The sequence below is a fragment of the Larus michahellis genome, chromosome 4 (assembly GCF_964199755.1).
Source record: "Larus michahellis chromosome 4, bLarMic1.1, whole genome shotgun sequence".
Classification (NCBI taxonomy): domain Eukaryota; kingdom Metazoa; phylum Chordata; class Aves; order Charadriiformes; family Laridae; genus Larus; species Larus michahellis.
In genome coordinates, this window is record NC_133899.1 from 81,427,030 (window position 1) to 81,441,369 (window position 14,340).

The 14,340-nt window shown below is 45.3% G+C and overlaps 1 protein-coding gene across 6 annotated transcripts in view; it reads right to left on the reverse strand.

Moving 5' to 3' along the window:
- Positions 1-8,225: 8,225 nt before the first annotated feature.
- Positions 8,226-14,340, reverse strand: part of SCUBE2 (signal peptide, CUB domain and EGF like domain containing 2) — a 44,873-nt gene continuing 38,758 nt past the window's right edge. For 3 of the 6 annotated variants that reach the window (XM_074585921.1, XM_074585920.1, XM_074585923.1), the window contains one exon: positions 8,226-13,831. In XM_074585921.1, coding sequence (XP_074442022.1) covers positions 13,679-13,831 — 153 coding nt within the window. In that variant the 3' untranslated portion in view covers positions 8,226-13,678. The remainder of the gene's footprint in view (positions 13,832-14,340) is intronic. The other 3 variants (XR_012586854.1, XM_074585922.1, XM_074585924.1) reach the window with 3 other exon arrangements.

Below are 14,340 nucleotides of genomic sequence, written 5' to 3' on the forward strand. Positions count from 1 at the left end.
AACCTCCTTTCCCCCACTTTGCATGTTCCGTGCGGTACATGAGCTGGTGGCAGCAGGGACAGAGCAGGGGCACTGATGACAACAGGAGAGGAATCAGACACTGTGCAGCTTCTCGTAGGAGACAGAACTGAATTTATCTGTCTAGTTCATATACAGGCATAAGAGGTGGATGATAGTTTCAGGAACGTAAAAACTACACACGTCAAACCGAGAGATTAAAATGCAAGTCTTGCAAGAACTCGCTCACCTTTATTTTTCCTGTTTTAAAGAGGCTGAAACACTTCTAAAAAAATAAAAGCACAGTGAAGCAAATGGTACACTTCTACCACATATCTCAGTGACACCCAGCTCCTGGCTAGGAGCTATTTGCGGCTGATGGAACATAAGAACAGGTCCTGCCTCTGGGGCTTGCAAAGCCATGCTGGTAACTGTGCTGCTCTGGGAAAACAGGCTGAGCCCCTTCCAGGTCCCGCACGAGCCAGGGAAGAAGCTGCGGGTTCCATGTGCCAGCAGAGAGGCAGGCGGAAGATTTGGGACAGAGTGACAAGGGGAATGGGAGAAGCTGGAAGGTGACTTGGTGAGTGCTGGGGAAGGGATAAGAGGACAGTACGCATGGGGGCTGGCATGGGGCACAGAAAGCCTGGCCTCCCCTGACCTCCACATCACAGAACTGTCAGGAACAGCCACAGCCCTTAAGGGAAGTAACGGTGGCTGCAACGCATTGAACTGCACCACTCCTGCTCACAGCTGGCGGAAAACAGGGCTGATCCTGCCCCCGACACCACTCTCTGGCTGGTTTCCCTCAAGACAAGATCCAAGCACAACTCAGATGTTGCTGCTACGCAACCAGCCGCACACACAAGCACAGACATGGCCACCGGGTCTTTCAGAGCTTTCCATGGAGCTGAAGACACCAGGGAACTTTCCTCTCAAGCAAAAAGACAAATTCATCTCCCTTTCTCTCCCAAAATGTCCCTTGCATGGCTTTCTTCAGGAACTCCACCTGGGCAGGTGGGGAGGAAATGGTGTACACAGAGGGCAGGTGACGTTTCTCCCTGTATGTATCACACCAAGTTCTTATTTGTGCAATAATAAGATTATTCCAGTATAAAATTTCCAAAATGATGAATTTTAAGAAACATTAATACATGCTAGTTCTCACCCTCCCACATGTATGCTAGACTCGAACTGCAAATATTTATTTTGAAGTAAGCTACACATATATTCAAAGTGCCAACCATAACTACATCATTCAGACTCCCCAAACCTCAGGGGATTTCACTTCCCCTCCTGTCCTGCAAAAGGCAGCTTGTGCGCCGAAGGCTTCCTCTGCTGCTGGGGCATTCCACGCCGTAAATTTTACATTCAGGTCATTAAAGATATAGGAGGGATCTTGTTAAGGCTAAAACAGCGCGAGTCATTTCACGCTACACAAACACAGTTTTCTCGCTCCTTTTCTAACTTCCCAGATGCCTGACACCCGGAGACCAAGGAGCAGCAGAGCCAGGCAAGCAGGAATGCTGCTGCGCAAGGTTTCTGAGCTCTGAAAGGCAGGAGGAAGGGGGCGCTGCTCTTCTTCACATCAGGTCTTATGTCAGGCCAGCAGGAGCTGCTAAGATATAACTGGGAGCCTGTTGTTGCTCCCCGAAAGGCACAGGGCTGGTGGGATGAGATGCTGGCTCTGAGGGGTAGGAGAAGGCAGGGAGACCCAGGAGACAAAGGCTCGTAGCTGGGTTCTGCAATGAAAAAGGACCTATTCACATCCAATGTGGTTGGGATGCCCTGGCTCATCCGAGACTCAATGAAAGAAGTTGTGCAACAGCTAGGCTGAGTCTCTTCACAGACCCCGCTCAGAGCACCCGGACAAAGTAGAGCTTGACGACAAACTGTAAAAAACAGAGCTTCAGATTGTACCTCAGGGGCCTGCTGGGCTGACCAGCAACCTCCCCACAAGGCTGCTGCGTAATTTTGCTGAGTCTACTTCTTGTTGAGGTCTTGAAATAGTTCACAGCTGCCCCTAACAAAGAGGTTGCTCCCCACATCAGAGGGGCTGTGAGATGCTTTCAGTGTCATTAGCCATTGGACTAATGATGCCTAAAAAGCAGAGTATCTAAGACACCCAGAAACAGCCATTGCAAGAGCAAGAACAGCACCGAATTTGCTCCAAGAGAGATATGCCATTGTTTTCACCCCTCCTTGCCCCATCAGCAATTTTCTCGCTTTCTTCAGCCTAAGGGACAAAGGCTCTGCACAGCACCCATTACAAAGCCCCACTTATGCTAGCAACCAGCAATCTTTCAGTGTTTTGTGGACACAAAGGAGTCCATTCTTGGTCTAAATACTCCAATCCATTTCTATCTACCAACGCGCTTAAATACCTGCTTAAATGCTTTGCTGAACAGAAATTACAAGCAGAGGGCTCTCTGGGCAAAACTCCTCCTCCCCAGCATGGTGAAAAGTCACGCAGTACACCAAATACAAGTATGTACACAAAATCACATAGGATATTTGTTAGAGCAACGGTACTGAAGCGAAGCTTTTTCAGTGCTTAATGTATACATTACCCTGGGAAACTTAGGAGATCTGTGTTTGCTTTTATATCTGTGTGGCTAATTAATCACAAGGCAGCTGGCCAAATTTTTGCTTGAATCAATACCTTGAACATTAATGGAGATGCACGACGCCCAGAGTGACATCCGTGCCTAGCTACAGCCATGGAAGTAGTTTACTAACCTGATCCTAACTTGGCAGCAAGAAGTTTTAAATATTTACCCATCGATTGATGCAAATGGAGCAAAAAATAAGTTGTCATTTTCTCCATCATACTTTCTTCTCAAACTAATAGATTATTCTCAGAAACAACTGGCATCATGAGCAGATGCCCACAATGGCCTAGGAGAAGACCACAACACATTAATTTTCCATTGGGATCTAAAAAAGGCCTTGTTTCCTGTTAGCCAAGGTGATTGTGTCCAGGGTTATCTTCCCATAGCCCCGTGTCTTCATCAGCGCGAAAATGCACGCTGGCTTCAGGATAAAAGATGTTATGCTGAGGAAGTGTGTGAGGCATCCGACCCAGCACTCTGCCCTTACCGCACAATGACAGCGCTGAAGGCACTGGTGAAACTTTTTTAAGTCTCTTGTCTTCAGATGGCAAGTTCAGAGCTGTCACTGAAGTGTCCAGGCATGGTGAAGCACAGGTATTTGGAAACTCCCTGCCACGGGGGGGACTCTTACTCCTGAAAGCTCTCTGCTTTTTCTCACTTTCTAGCTAGAGAACTTTCCTCTACCCAAGTATAAATCTACTTCAAAGACATTTCTCATTCCAGATGCTTTGGAGTGGTATGATCCCCAAATAGCAGTACTTGGGGAGAGGGAGCTCCTCAGACAAGCTCTGTGAAATTTACCTCCTGGAGAACACAAATCTCAGAACATAATTTAAAACCAAGCGGAAAAAAAAAAAAAATCACTTTGTTTCTGTAACAGGGCTAGCACAGGTCAGCTCTGAACAGCATTGCCTTTTGAAAGGTTCCTGTATGGCATGCCCAGTTCACCAGGTGATGGTGACAAAAATGACAGAGTATCCCCAGTGATGAAGTAAGCAAGTGACTTGAACAGAATTGGAATTTCCCAGCTCTTCTGCAAAAGCCCTGAGAACAGGTGCTTACTTCAACTCCTGCCAGTGTGGGATTCACCAAGGAACAACATTCTTACTATACTTCTAAAAGACTGACTGTGAACCTCTTCTGCCTCTACCAGTTAAAGGAGTATTCATAGAGGGATTTCATTTGACAAATATTTCCACCTTCTAACAGAGCTGGGATCTAAGACAGCTTTGCACCCCTCCCTCAGAGGAGGTAGGTTGTTTTGTGTAGGTTGTTTTGTACAGGTTCTTTATCTAGTCTGGAATTGCTCTGATTTCCCAACCAATCAATATTCGATGAACTCAGGATCAGAATGCTTTAGGTTAAATAAAAAATAAAAAATATTTTGGAACTTAAAGCATTTAAATCCTGAGTTCATTGAATATATCTAAATATCCTTATTTTGGAACTTTACGATAATTCAAAATTTGAGCCTAAGATATTTTACAGGATCCATTTAAGATAAAAATATGATTTACATCCACATTAGAGAGGAGGTCACCAGAGTGTTAGCAAAACACAGGATCTCTCACCTCTGTGGTGCTCTTATTTTTATTTTATGAAGCCGAGACTCCAACACTCAAGTGCTGCAAGTATAAGTGAGCTACCATTGTATCCCTCTCCACACAGCACATGCAAAACTGCAGCAGCTCATAACGGGTGAGATTTAGTGAGACATGTTACTGGATACTCAGTGCTAATATTTGCTAACGCACAGAATCGTCAACAGTACTTCCATGTAACTCTCCTACAACAGAGGTTGTGTTTACCGTGTTGTGGTTTGGTTAAATACCTCCACCTTCAAGTTGAGTCAACTGAAAGATACTTTAGCTTGCCCTATGGCTGAAAAGGAAGCCAGCTGCCCCAGGAGAGCGGGAGCACGTGCGCTGTGGGTATGAACGATGAGACACACAGTGCTATTGATTACCTGTGCTCTGAGGTGTTCCTGCCCTACCTTGGGTGTAATTTACCGCAAGATATCTGTCCAGCCACTGATTCGAGTCAAACTGTGATTGAGCTGAGCAACCTCCCCTGAAATGGAGGAGGAGGAAATCAGTAGCTGATTATACACACAATTTTATTTCCAAAGACAAATGTTCAGAGTCTATTATTGGCATCTGTAAGAACTGAGTCATGAAAGGGATGGGGTCAGGCAGAGTTCCAGAATCACTCACTGTTCTCAGAAGTAAATAACAGCAACTGAATTTATGCATTCACAGCCCATTTCCTTCAACTTTCTTTGAGGTTTATTCTGTCTGGAAATCAACAACTTGCAACCTGTACATTTCCTCACTCATAATTTGTAAAAGAAGGGAGAACAGCCCTGACCGATGGTTGGGATTCAGATCAGAAGAGGGTCTCCTCCCACTGCGATCTGAAGAGGTAACGATATCTGGCCCAGCGGCACGGGTCTTTCTAGGCGCCATATTTACATTTTTTAAAAATAAAATAACGCAAAATATAAGGTAATTTGCAAAATCACTACCTCTTCTTCAAAAAGATTCATTGGTGGTAGTGGTTGGGACCAGGAGCTGCTAAACCAAGAAAATCTGAATTGTGTATTGCGGCTAACGGTGCCAATGCCCCCTCAGAAAAGCTGCCTGGAGCTGCTGTTACAGCTGCCCACAAGAACATTTCACTCCTTGGCGCATATGTCCTACGGAGAATTGCCAGTGGACTGGGAAATGCTCCTTTAGGTTCCACCAAAGCTGCTGAAGCCAGCCTAAGAGAGCAAGATGCTGGTCCTCGGTCCATTCACACATCTGCACAGGAAGACAGAAGCACACCAGGAGCTGTTGTGTTAATGAAGCCCCCAAGGCTCAGCAGACTGTTTGGTTTAGGCCTCCTGCTACAGAAGACCTAACCTAAAAACCTATCTTGTCAGCACGGGTTTTAACAGCTTTTTTTTCTTCCTAAGGGCCACATGCTGCCCTCTCGTGGGGAGCCCTGTGGATGGTACCCCACTGCCTGGGTACAGCCCTCAGCCCCACGGAGCAGACAGCACAAACAGGGCAGGTATCTCAGGGAGCTGAGGTCTCCCAGCACCTGCAGGAACAGCCGCTTCATGTAGGCCACCACAGCCTATGCCTCATTATCACAGCTCCCCAGATCCTAAAAAAATATCCTTATTTGAGCCCCTCTCCATTATGCCAGGCAAGAATGGATGCCGAGAGGTATCTGAGGGAGGGACGAGGCTCTAGCCTCTTATATGAAGGTGGTTCCACAGCACCCCCAGGACAGACCACCTTCCGCATCACATTTTACTTCTCCATTACTGCATGTGGAAACACATCCTGCGTGGACAGAGAGCTGTGGGCCTCTGTTATCCACTCCAAGAGTCAAGTTGTACACATGTCCTGTACAGATCTGGGACACATATTTATAATGTGCTTATTTCAGCAGTGCTGCATCCACCTCACACCACAGGCACTGGCCGAGGAGCTTTCTGGAGCAGCCGAGGAAGACAGCAATGCCTGCAGTGTTGAGCGTTCAGTTGCTAGAGCTAAGCTTCCTTCTTCCACTGAATGAAGGTGCTTGTTCTCAGCATGGATGAGCCTTTTCAGGGTTTTATTTTTGTAAGTTTGCTGAGAGAATTAGCACCTACGGGAGCCGGGGCGCAATAGTTATGCTATGTAAGCCAGACAGGCCCCCTGAGCACTTTTCTGCCAGTCCTGTTTTTAATAACTGGTACCTCTCAGCTTTTCCACACAGTCCCTCACACCAGCACTACATCGGTAACAGCAAACTGGGGGCCACCCAAACTCACGAGCAGGGCTGTGTCACAGACAGGCTTCTCTGCTGGACACACAGATGCTGAATTCCCAGTTTTCGGGAGTGCTTTCTTAATTTCCACATTAAACCCCAGAAAAATTGTGATCCCCTCTCTTACCCTAAACTGCTATCCATGGCTGGGGTTTAATCCAGGCAGCACCTCCAGGAGCCAGCTGAGCTGGCATTTTGCAGCAGGTCTTCCAACTGATGACGGGACTTGTGTAGCTACAGAGCCTGGTCACAAAGAGGGTGTGAGGCAGCAGCTAGTGCTAACGCAGGGACAAGCAACGCCGAACCTCCGGCTCTAAATCCAGAGCAAACTGTGGCTCCCTGCTGCACCACACCGACAGCAAATACTGCACAACTAAAGGACTTTTGGTATCTCCAAATGCAAACGTGAGGTGTGTTTGAAGCCTCATTTGCTGTTTTGCGTAACCCCAATTCTTTCCTGCTCTTCTCGGGGTATGTAGATGAACACAGAAAGCTGCAAATACCGCATGCCCAGCTTTGTAGGCCCTAGAGCAGCCCTGAGGGCAGCCAGCACACCAACACCGAGCCAGCAGGCTCCTCAGCTGTAATGCTGGCCAGCCTGGAGTGCCCCACGTTGTCCTAGCCCTATGCTGCCTGCTCCCTGCCCTGCCCACCCTTTTACGCACCTCTAAGGCTCCCCAGATCCAGAGCCTTCCTTTTCTCATCTTTTTCACGTATCTGTCTATGCCTGCAGTCGACACACACACCCCGCACCAAGCACAGGGTCCCTGTGGAGCCCTTCCAGCCCAGCCAGCCCTGCCCACGCTCACACAGGCTCCCCCGGGTCACCCCAAGGCAGCAGCCCCGCTGCCAGGGCAGGGCACCAGGGGTCTGGGAGGGCTGCGGGAAGCCAAGCCCCTTGTCACCTCACTGCGGGTGGTTGCCCCTGCAAAGGGCGAAGGGAGGCCTGGGCAGGCACAGGAGGAACACAGAAGGAACCTGCAGCCAGCGCAGCGTCCCACCAGGCACCCACACGTAGAGCCCACTGCACCCACCCTACCCAGCATCCCGCTCCTCCCAAGTCTGCATCCTGGGCCAGCTTACTACTTTTTTTTTTTAAACTTTCACTCATTTTTCCATGCACGAACTGTATTTTTTGCATTCTCCTTTCATGACAGCCATTGCACACATGGCTATCCTTGTTAAATACATTCATACATACATAATATATAGACGCATACACACATACAGGTGTTTATTTAACATACCTCTAAACTTCTCAATCTTCTGAGCTTCCATCTAGCTCCCATCAAGGCTCCTGTCCATGCTTAGTATTTTGTTCCATTTCTTCTCGCACAGCAAGCGGGGAAAAAAATGCACAAAACCCACATTCAGGCTACCCCTGCTATATGGGATTCAGGCACAGAAGACGAAGCTTTCTGTAAACCTAGTTAAGCGTAAACTTGGCTCTGTACCTAAGTGTTTCGTGGATGTTTGTAGAGTTCTTGGTATAACATGAAACACTTGAACTAAGAACTACTAAACAAAAAAAATTCATCTTAAGTGACCACTTCAGAATATTTCAGCTTCCAATGCAACTATTTCTCTCCTTAAAACTATGAACCCCTCACTTTCCTGATCACCAGAATCATCACAGATAGGAAATTTCATGGCACGTGATTAATATCCAGGTCTGTAAGTCTACATTGCCTATTGAATAACCTTCCCAGTGAAGAAAGCAGGCTTCAGATGCATTAGATCAAGTTCAGCAGCTAGCCAGTGCGACAGTTTCCTTAATGAACTCTATATTTATAGACACATTCAATAAGGAAAAAGATTTCAAGGTCATTTTTTCTGACCTATTTTTTTCATTGTATACTAAACAGGCTTTACTAGATGGACTTCAAAAAACTTTACTACTATTCAAAATTTGTTTAATCAGAGCAACAACTGCACTAACTTATATATTTAAACAGAGAAAGTTTGTTTTTTTTTTTTCTTTTTTCAACATTGAAAGTGGTTTAATACGTAGGTTAGAAGAGGAACATGCAGAAAGTCATACGTAGTTTGCACTGACTTGGAGAAAAACTACATAAACTTACCTTCTGAGAGTGGAATCTGTCCCTTGAATACTCTAGCGCCCCGTTTTCCCCACAGGTGCTATATTTGCATCACTGCTCATGGGTGTTCTACAGGGACAGCAGAACACATGTTGTGGAAAGCAGAGCTCCACAACAGAGAGTGAAAATCTGCCTGTGAGCAAAAGAATAGCTCAAACTAAATGGGCAGTAGCAAGATGTGTTGCGGGCAGGTTGGTTCCAGGGATGCCTAGAGACAAACCTACTTGTACCCACTCTGAATTTGGCTCAGGCTCTTTAAGAAGTACTTGCCCGTCTCCTCTAGCAGCAGCCTTGCACAGGCAACATTTGAAAGGAGCAGCACTAAAAAGAAGAAAATGTACCTATTGCATTTACAGGATGTCATCTATATGCACGATAGAAAAAGCATTTGCATTTAAGTTTATTTAATTCAGAAATATTTGCGGACTGCTATCCTTGCATTCTGTTTCCAAGGATTATTGTAATACCATTCCTTCCTTCTCACCCGCATCAGACCTCTTTTGATTTAAATAAGCTTCAACTCTTGCTCTCTATATTCCGCTATTACTTATTCCTATTATGTAAACACCCAAAGGCCCAGTCAGAATTTCAGCTTCCACTGTTCTGGGAGGTCACAAGACAGTTCATAACAACATTCCCTATCCCAGAGGGTATCTGAGCACTCACGTGTCCATCACTGCAATCTCGCAGGGGGCAGCATTCACAATATCCGGAAGAATATTTGAATAACCCAGTTTTCTGCTATGATTAGCCTGTAGTCATCATACTTTTCCATAATTTCTGTATTCCTGTATGTCATTTACTTTGCTGTCTTTTCCATATAAACCAATGTCAGCTTTCTACAGCTAACAGATTAATTATACATTTGTGTCTTCCAAAACTGCACTAAATGAACCTGGATGGCTACCTTCAGTTTAATACAAATCAGTCCTTGTCGCTGTGATCAAAGGAAGCTAAGGGTCAAACAAACAACTGAATAAATTAAGGAGTAGGTATTGAGATTATTTTCATAAAAGTTTTATAGATTGACTACAACCAATAATCTCAACATAATATCACAGAAACAAATACAGAAAAACAGTATTAAAAATATTATATATCAACTCATTTATAATTTCCTATGACCTAACTCTATTTTTTAATTCTAAGAAATGAAGTCAGTGGATTTAATGAAAAGCTCCGATGAAACTGTGGTGTAATTTTAAAAATATTCTGGAAACTTGTGCCTTAACGCAGGTTTTCACTTTGTTGTTTTGGTTGGGTTTTTTTTAAAATAATTTTTAAGTTTAAACACGGGGGTTGGGGTTTTTTTGTTTATAAAAAAGTCAGATTAATCTATAAAGTAATAAAATACTTTCGAACTACTTTAAGTAGTTTATTCCATCTTCATACAGCTGGGTACGAGAGGCCAACTGACGCCAGCTCATCATATAGGAGACCTTTTTAGCATTAATTATTAGAATTAATACCAGGACAATTCTGATATTATACTAGCCAGAAATATGTGCACCACTAAATATATGAAGAATTGTATCTTTATGGGTATAGATGCAGGCTAATAATATATTCCGTGAAACAGAATGCTAAGGTAAGCAGGTATTCCCAGGATAGCCTATCTGATTTGCGATAACTTCCTACGCACCATTAATTTTGTCACAGAACTATTATTTAACACAGCAAAGACAACTAAAAATATTACCAAAGGTTTTCATGCAACTAGAAGTTCACTGGTTTATTTCTCTTGTAAAGAGCAACAGTCCGAAACATTTTACATTAATTTACAATCATCAAAAGGATCCTTATGCTTATCTCATGTAGGTGACATTAAGTCATCCAGTTAACACTATTATTTACAAAGTTAAGTCCTGTTTTATAAGGTTAAACATTTTTTGAATCATTTGTTGCCAAAAAATAACACAAGTCTACAACCACACAGAAAGTAGAAATTAAAATTTCTACAGAGCCACTACCATCGCTATGAAGATACAATGCCAAGTGTTACAACATTCTGCAACAGTTATCACTTCTTCCAATATTTAAGATGGCAAAAATTCCCTCTTCGCTTTTTACTGAACACAAGATCTACAGTAAAAGGGGAAATTTTAATTCATAATGTCAGATCAAGGGTAACAGAAGCGCTTCCAAGTCATTTACTTTTCATGTAGAAAACGAATAGGGCTGTGGATTCTTCTTCAAGAAAGGGCAGGTTTTTCTCTCTCCTCAGGCTCAGACCATACACCACACTGATACACTCTTCTTCCAGACAACAGTGGAAATGGCCTGCACACGCGGGGGCAACAGAGAGGCAAATTTGAGATCCACTGCACAGGACAAAGGGGAGATGCTGGTCCCAGAGCAGCCATGCAGAGCCCTCCGAGACGAGGTGCAGTGCGACAAACCCAGGGCTCAAGTCAGTAACTCGTGCACAGAGCAGGAAAGCCCAGTTTCACCAATTAAAAATATTCAGATGTTTCACAACTTTTGTTTTCTTGAACCCTTGTTGAAACCAATCACTCCGATTTGTGTGTCACTCAGCAACACGAAGCAGAACTGTTCAGATCTGTAGCCTTTGGAGGAAACAGAGCAAGAACTGGCTTTTCTCCCTTGTCAGAGAGCCCACAGACCACCACAAAGCCACTCTGCTGGGCTTGGCCCAGAAGCTGGCACACCATGGTTCTCTCCTCCCAGTGCCCCATCACCAGGTCTCTAACCCACCCATGCACTTGGAGCAGAACTACAGCATCTCAACCATTTCCAAGTGCTCCATTGCCAGGCAGAGATAGCTGGTGGGTCACTGAGACTCACTGACACACTGCATCTGGCATGGGAAGCCATGAACAGTAGAGAGGTCGGGGCTGTGCAGCAAGAGGGAAACTATCTTGAAATACCTTCCCGGGGTCTCACCACAACAGTACACTTTACCTTAGATGTAGCAAGCCTTCCTCCCCACCCTTCCTCTTGTTTTGGCATCTCTTAGCCATTCCTCTCACAAGTTATGCTGCCTCTTATCTTCTTCTAGATAACCTCTGTCCTCCCTCCCCACCGAGGCATCAGGGACCCTGTTCAGGATGAAGCACACCAGCCAGGAATGCACGAAGACCTGGCTTCCTTCTCTTCTGTTTTGCTAATTCACCCCCTGCTTCCCTCCTCCCCCCAAGCCTGTTTGCTCCCCTTTGCTGCAGGTCTGGCAGCCCATTCCTGGAACGGACGCTCACCACCCTGCCACAGGAACCCACAAGCAGATCTTGAGCTGGAGCCCCCGTGCAGCCAGCTAGGGGACAGTTCTCCCTCTTGGCAGCAACACAAGACGTTTCCCTCCTCTGCTTAGACCATGGCAATGCTCTCTGGGCAGCAAGAGGAACACAGCCTCACATCACCCCATCCTGAGAGGCTCTGCTCCCCAGCCATGGCCTAAGGCCACTGTCCCTTCCCATCACACCATGACCAAGACGTGTCCTTAACACAAAACAGGCTGCACTGCCATGGCACAACAGCTCAGCAATGCTGTATTTGGTCGTATTCATTTGCTCCTAACAATGTTGGGAAGAGATTCAGACCCTGGCTCTCGATGAGAGTTTCATCTGTGACACTGTGGATGTGGCATTATTCACATACAACAGTTAAATACCACATATCAATGCAATGAAACCCAGGGAGATCTGACTCCACACCCTAGGATAGGGAGCATTCGTCCTGGCCAGACTGCGAAACATCCATGTCTTCCCTAAGTGGGCACACAGAGGAAGGCTGGTGCCCACTGCACCACTCAGCACTGCCAGTGACCAACAGACTGAGGTCATAACTTGACGTCTAAACGAGCAGGACGGCAGCCAACTGCATTCAAGATAGCATGCCCAGAAGGTACATTACAGTGAGGAAATGGTTTGCACGGCCAGAGGACGGTGATATAACATCAGTGTGGACAGAGACGCACCGAGACAACAAAAACATTTTTATCAACATAGTTCTCCCTACAGGCCCTTTCAGAATAGCCTGCTCTCACATAAGAAACACAACCTGAGGAAAAGGACACAGTTTGGGAATCTTGAAACAGCATTGTGCCACAGGCGACTTTTACAGCCACAGCCTGGTTGAGGAATATCTTTGTACATCTACTTCTCCCCAGCAAGACAGGGAAAGCAGCCCTTCTCTGCTCAACAAGTCATTGCAAGGTGCTCTGACAAGATAAGGAATATAACGATTGAGGTTCGTATAAGAACCTTATACAGGTTTAAACGGTGATGTACAAGAGCATAATCTATGCAAAGCCTGCATTTAAAATGGGGCTTCTGTGTTCAACTGAGGTGCTCAGAGGACAGAATTTTATACTACTTGGGAGCGCCAGTGCCTCATGCTGTCCAGGCCTACGCACAGGGAGAGCACACTGGGGTTTAGCAAAGAACCTGTTCTGTTGTAATATTTGCAGTCAGCCCAAAATGGAAGTGTCCAGCAGATTGGGGTTTGTTTTCCATTACTGTCATGCCCTGGTTTTATTCTGGTATCACTCAATTTAAACCAACAGGTCGTTAGCATGAACACAGAGTGATCCAGACCCAGAGCATTCAAACTGATATTCAACCCTTTGCTTATTCCTCCGTATGCCTCATACAACACATAGTTCACAGAAAAATTACACCTCGTGCAATTCTTGGACTCACTGGTTTGGACTAAAACTATTTCAATCTTAGCTCTGAATTTCCTGCGTAGCAAAAGTTAAGAGAGACATCAATCTAGTTCTCACTTTCAGCGAGACCAAACATGAACCCAGTTTTGTTGAGGTAACATGCATTAACGGCAGCCCAGAGTTCATCCCAAACCACACTACTGAGCCTGTCTGTCCTCATTAGCTTTTAGAGTTACTGATGAAGCAACAGGGCAGAGCTCTACAAACTTCTGCTTGGCACCATTCAGTTACAGAAATTATGGGCAGTCTCTAATTCAGAGACCCATGAAGTATCCTTGGTACCCAAAAGATATTATCTGGAAAGGAATCAAAATTCTATTCATCAAAATATTTATATTAGCTGAGAAAGCCAAACTCTGCCAAGAACGGAGCTGGCAAGCTTCCCTGGAGTTTCTCTGCCGGTGTGTAAAACACAGAAACAGCCCCACCTACCACAACCCCTCTGTGCATGCCCAGGGCTGGTTAGTTTTTTTTAAGTATAGTGCCAACTATTTGTAAGGCCTCAGAAATCTGGAAACTTTTGAGCGCAGCAGCCGAATGAAGGATCTTGGGAACATCTCTCTTGACTCCTGGGCTGTGTACTTGAAGTAGTTCTGTGGATGCGCCAACACATCAAACAATGCTTTTATCAGTTTCTTGTCCTAGAAAAAGGAAAGCAGATTTTACAGTAATTCCACAGAAGAAGTAGGGTCAGTATCACCAATGCTTAATGACTGATTAACTCATAAAAGATTATGGGCATTTTACTTTTCAAATACTAATGTTTCAGGGGCTCAGAAGCTAGTGGAGCAAGGCTGACATTCAGGCCCCAGGGAAGTTACTGGAGTTTCACATTTATCATTAGTGGCACCAGGATTTCTCCCTCCTCATATACTTCCAAGAACGGCAAACAAAAGAAAAAAAAAACACAACAAAACCCACAAAACAACACTGGATTGATACCCAGCAAAAGAAAGGTTTACTTGGAATGACATCCACTCAGCTTGCCCATGCAAGATGCCCATGCCCATCTACAGGCTACAAGTAGCAGCACCAAGTGCTTCTCCAATAGATGAAATCCCGTGGTCCCTCAGTTTGCTCCATTGATTCCTTCCAGCACAGCCTACGTGAAGCTCAAGAGGCTATCCTCACCACAGATTTCCCCCACAGT